This window comes from Barbus barbus (genome assembly GCF_936440315.1).
Source record: "Barbus barbus genome assembly, chromosome: 24".
Classification (NCBI taxonomy): domain Eukaryota; kingdom Metazoa; phylum Chordata; class Actinopteri; order Cypriniformes; family Cyprinidae; genus Barbus; species Barbus barbus.
Genome location: NC_136752.1, coordinates 30,462,562 through 30,468,000, shown reverse-complemented (window position 1 = coordinate 30,468,000; position 5,439 = coordinate 30,462,562). Strand labels below are relative to the sequence as shown.

At 43.3% G+C, this 5,439-nt stretch overlaps 1 protein-coding gene across 1 annotated transcript; it reads right to left on the bottom strand.

Moving 5' to 3' along the window:
* Positions 1–828: 828 nt before the first annotated feature.
* On the bottom strand, positions 829–5,439 carry LOC306843566 (zona pellucida sperm-binding protein 4-like; the record flags this gene model as incomplete). The annotated part of the gene is made up of 10 exons (XM_079375094.1): positions 829–955; positions 1,334–1,406; positions 1,485–1,557; positions 1,634–1,781; positions 1,855–2,047; positions 2,119–2,276; positions 2,348–2,445; positions 2,516–2,703; positions 2,778–2,931; positions 5,413–5,439. 10 exons carry the CDS (start codon positions 5,437–5,439, stop codon positions 829–831), a joined length of 1,239 nt encoding a protein of 412 aa, XP_079231220.1.

Here is a 5,439-nt window from a genome sequence, read left to right as displayed (position 1 = left end):
TTCACGATTTACATGTACAATATCATCAGGAAACACGAAGTTAGAGGTGTTAAAAATAGGTGTTAATTTAGGACCTAAAACCCCCAAAAGTAATAACCTAGAACATCGTCTAACACTTGATGGCTGCTCTGCTCCACATCCATTACGTTCTCAAAACTCTGGCCATTTGATAATACCTAGAATATCAAAATCAACTGAGGGAGGTAGATCCTTTTTCTATTTAGCGCCCAAACTCTGGAACAATGTACCGAACACTGTTCGGGAGGCAGACACACTGTCAGTTTAAATTTGGATTAAAGACCCATCTCTTTATCATGGCGTACACACACACTTCTAATATTCAAATCCGTTAAAGGATTGTTAGGCTGCATTAATTAGGTCCAGGAACACTCCCCATAACACAATGTACTCGTTACATCGTAAGAAGATTGACATCTACACTAATATTAGTCTGTTTTTCTCTTATTCAGAGGTCACCTTAGCCGCCCAATCCAGTCCGTATCCAGCCCAGATGGTCACTGCAGGCACCAGATCCAGTTCATATCCAGATCAGATGGTGGATTAGCACCCAGAGATGACCTCTACAGCCCTGAACATCAGTGGAGACCAGGGTCGCGTTTCATAAAACAAGTTTACCAAATAAGTCAGGTTTATTTCAGTTAGTCTGACTTATTTAGAACCAAATCAACTGACAATAAATCAAACCAACTAAAATAAACCTGACCTATTTGGTAAACTTGTTTTATGTAACAGGCCCCTGGACACCTAGATGAGCCCCAGAGAGGACCCCGCCACTTAGACAGCATCGGGAAGAGACCACTGGAACCCTTACAATCTGACTGTGCTGCAGTTGAACTGCTGGTTCGTTTGGCCAGAGGAGAACTTGCCCCCCGACAGAGCCTGGTTTCTCTCCATTCTGGCACCGATGGAATTTTGGTTCCTTGCTGATGTCGACCTGCTTGCAAAAGACACCATTTAAACTGAACTCAATGAAATTCCTTTAACTGAAAGGAGCTTAATCTTGTCATTTAATTTGCATTGTTAAAAGCGCTACATAAATAAAGGTGACTTGGATGTGATGAATGCATGTTGGTTGGGCTAAATGTCCAGTTAACAAAAAGTTAGTGATTAACCCTTAATTTGGTACCCTATGCGGTGGCCCAGGTTATCAAGTCGAGGCATGACTGTACAAAAGGTCGTGGAACCTTGGTTTAAAAGTATGGGGGAGAAAAAAAAACCCCACAAACTCGGAAGAGGCAAGTAATATCAGATTCGGCAAAGTGAAAAGTACCAATAGACAAAAAGATCTTTTTATTAAAATCACTAGATTTACAGGACCAGAGTAACTTCTCCACTAGAAACCACTGTCTGCTCACTCGAGCTGGCCTTGATAGCAGTGTCTCTTCCTGAAAGAGAAGATTTTAGGAGCGTGAACGCGCTTATAAATTTTCAGTTCTGCTGGTCAAGTTAAAGCAAGAACTCACGTTTCCTGGTGCAGCTTTGCTCACAAGAGCCAGAAGATGGATGGCACACCTCTGTGCTGCAGTGGATGAAGATCTGACAGGGAAGAGAGGAGCAAGTCATAGAATCCACAAGTAGTAAAAACAAAACCGTTCAAGTAACGGGGGCATACAGTTTCCTGCAGAGGAGCCAGTGAGGCTGGAGCTACAAATGTGAACATCTTCACAACAAAGCGCTTGTAGTGGGTTGGGAACTGAAGACCAGACGATCCAGTCACTGGAACCAGTGTGGTCAGATAACGGTCGTCCTGGTAAGGGCATCTGAAGAGGAGAGGGAGAAGGTTAGAAAGTGCCTCCCAGTAGACAAACTGGATAAGATCGGCTGTACACTCACCCATCAACCAGAAGGTCCCACTGGGGGAGACTGAGTGGACTGGGGGTTGAAGTCGCCCAACAACGTCCCAGCATCAGGACAATGTTGGGGTCAGTCCTCTCCATAACGCGCACCTCAACATACACAGGCTCCCGCAGGACTTTTGTGACGGGATAATCAGCATCACTGTAGTAGGACATGTAGGCCTCATCCCCTGAGGATGAACACTGGGGTTTAACCAGACTCAAGTCTGAAAGGCTTTAGGGAGACAGGATAAGGCCTTACCTTCTGCACACCCTTTGGTGACACATTGGCCATTGGCCAGCCTGAGCTCCACCCTGAGAGGTCCAAGAGCAGCTACTGGTGGAGGTGGAGGAACAGAGTTGACCTCCACAACCAGTGCTTCAACAGAAGTTCCAGAGTACCTACACTGAAAGAGAAGCCTGGACAACAGACGGTGAGCTTGTAGCATTTATCAAAGATTAAAATTCACACCAAGTCATAGATCACTTACTCAAAATGACTGTCCCTTGTGATGGAACCAAACGGTCCAATGCCAACTTCATATGAGGAGGTCATTCTGTTCTCATACACCACATATCCACGGTCCTCCTGTGAATAGCAACACTGTTGGCATCCAGTCCATAAGCAAAGCAGAATTACACCAGAAGCAGCTGCTCACCATCATGCTCGTGCCACATGCGGTCACAGGGAACTGGTATATAGCAAAATAAGGCGTGGACTCCACAGGACCGCAAGGTGGGTCATTTCCACCCAGTAGACTAACCGAATCCAGACTCAGTCTAGGCAGAGTAACGTCTCTAGACACCACTACCACAAACTGACCATCTCTAATACACTGGACAGTCACTGGAACAGGTACAAGAACAGGTTAGTACTGAGAATCTGTTTAAAATGAACAGAATAAGATTGAGAAAGCTTACCTGCCCTCCCATAGTAACACTGCTGTCCGTTAAAGCAGCAGTTGATAGCGTCACACTCAGCACCACTGATCCCAGGTTGTCCACATTGGATCTGCTCGTAATCTGCTACAGCACATTTATCAAGGGGCTCTGCCTGGGCCACTGGCTTCTGAAACTGCTGAGGAAACCTCTGGTCAGTTTGCTGTTGAGCTGGCTTCTGAAACCGCTGGTCAGTTTGCTGTTGAACTGGCTTCTGAAACTGCTGAGGAAACCTCTGGTCAGTTTGCTGTTGAGCTGGCTTCTGAAACCTCTGGTCAGTTTGCTGTTGAGCTGGCTTCTGAAACCGCTGGTCAGTTTGCTGTTGAGCTGGCTTCTGAAACCGCTGGTCAGTTTGAAGTTGAGCTGGCTTCTGAAACCGCTGGTCAGTTTGCTGTGGAGCTGGCTTCTGAAACCGCTGGTCAGTTTGCTGTGGAGCTGGCTTCTGAAACCGCTGGTCAGTTTGCTGTTGAGCTGGCTTCTGAAACCGCTGGTCAGTTTGCTGTTGAGCTGGCTTCTGAAACCGCTGGTCAGTTTGCTGTTGAGCTGGCTTCTGAAACCGCTGGTCAGTTTGCTGTTGAGCTGGCTTCTGAAACCGCTGGTCAGTTTGCTGGAACATCAGAGCTTGAGGGTTCTGAGGCAAATTACTCCACTGTGGAATAGCATGACAGAAAACACAAACTGCCAAAATCTGAAACAAACACCAACTTCCAGCCATTGTTCAATAGCTAGTCACAAAGTAGAAGTACAGCCTTTTGGTCTTTTTGTACTCTACAGATTTCAGCTAATTAATGATAACTCCTCCCTCTTCATTAATCCTCACGATTCTCCAGACTTGCATGAGTTGGAGCTTATGCAACTGTGTGAAACTTGAGCATAATTAAAAATAGCATACTTGTATTAATTTCTGCCATTTTGAATTCGGCCTTGGTTTTATCCTGCATTAGCTGAATCCAGTTGTTGACGTTTTGACAATTCTGGATTGTTTTATTCTTCAGGCAGGCTCACACTACGGGGCTTTTGGCTGGATTTTGCTGTCGCAGACAGATTTCCACAGTATGCGACAAAACCCCTAGATCGTGACCAAATCGTTGCTCGTTGTGGTAGCTGAAGCTCGTTAAGTATGAGCAGGTCAGCAACGTGATCCGAACCCGTCTTGAACTATCACAGACGCTACGACATTTTCAAACCTGGGGCACGTTCAGGCTCACACCGTTGCCTAACGTTTTGCTATGGTTTCCAGATTGAACGAAATGTTTCCTGGAAACGGTGTGTAACGGGGTTTGAGATACGTTTTCTCATGTTTGGTGGGTGTTTCAAAAATGTCAGCCCATTCAGCAGAAACATGTATATAAACCACGCGGTATTAAAGAGACAGCTCGCACTATGGGTCCAAGTGAAGTCGATTACAAACGTGTCCACTGCAGCTCAGTATACGCAACAATTGAAGATATTAAGACGTTTGTCATAAGAGTTTTATAGTAACATAGCATATCAACATGATGATGGTGAATTTGTAAGTAAATGTAATTAACATCAAAATAAATTCACAAGAGCAAGTATATTGTTTGCACACGTTTATTTACATTAAAAGCAAAATAACTGAAATAATAAGAGCACAAGTATAAATCTGGAACATCTTTAGGTCTGTCTAAATATCATGTAGTAATTGCAATGTCTTCTGTTCCGGTCCGTATGCTTTCCTTAGGAAAGTGTGCTAGACACTGATTAGTGTAACATAAAAATACTATACATATTTTTATATTTTGCTATTATATTGTGGAGTGACACTTTCATAAAATGTTCTATGCTCCTCTGATTATATAATGGTAAATATTACAATATCATAGCACAACAACAGTGATCAGCAATAATGATAAGCCTCATAATCACAATAAAAATAATAAGGTCAAATAGATCATAACACAGTCTCGGAGGTAAGAAGTGGATTATCCTTCACCTGAAATTCGAGGCAAATGTTGAATCACAATAATTAGGAACCACAGTTTCCACAAATCCCTTCACTCAATTGGGATGTTGTCTTTTATTCTGGACGGCAAGGGCAATGACTGTAACATCAAGCATATTTTGCAGTATTAAACACGTATTTACACCGATTTCATCAGGCTCCAAAAATTCTTCAAAAACAACACAAAGAATGGCCTTCTCAGCTGCCATAGTTGCAACACTTCAGAACATCAGAACAGGGTGTTCAACGCACCACCGTTTCCGTTTAATAAACGTTTTGCACCATTTTTTCGGGGCTGAACGCAGCCTTGTTTGATATTATCACCATGTGATCTGGTAATGTGAGTGACACAATGACATGATGGAACTAATCCAGCCAATCACAGTGCAGATGGTATAATCGGTCTTATCATGGATCTTTATGAACAGAAACGAAAATCCACAAATTAATCAAATCAACTAACTAGAAGTAAATTTAACAAATGCATAGATTGTGCATATAATACCACCTTTCATTGTACTGTTTAATTAACTCCAACTCTTTCTGCAGTACTGACAGTTCTTGTTATCCACGTCTTCCAAGCCATTGTTTCTGCCATATTCTCTTTTGTCGTGGTTTCTTCTTTCTTTCAGATAAAATAACTGCACAGACCAATTGAAGGGCCAGTTGATCATCCAT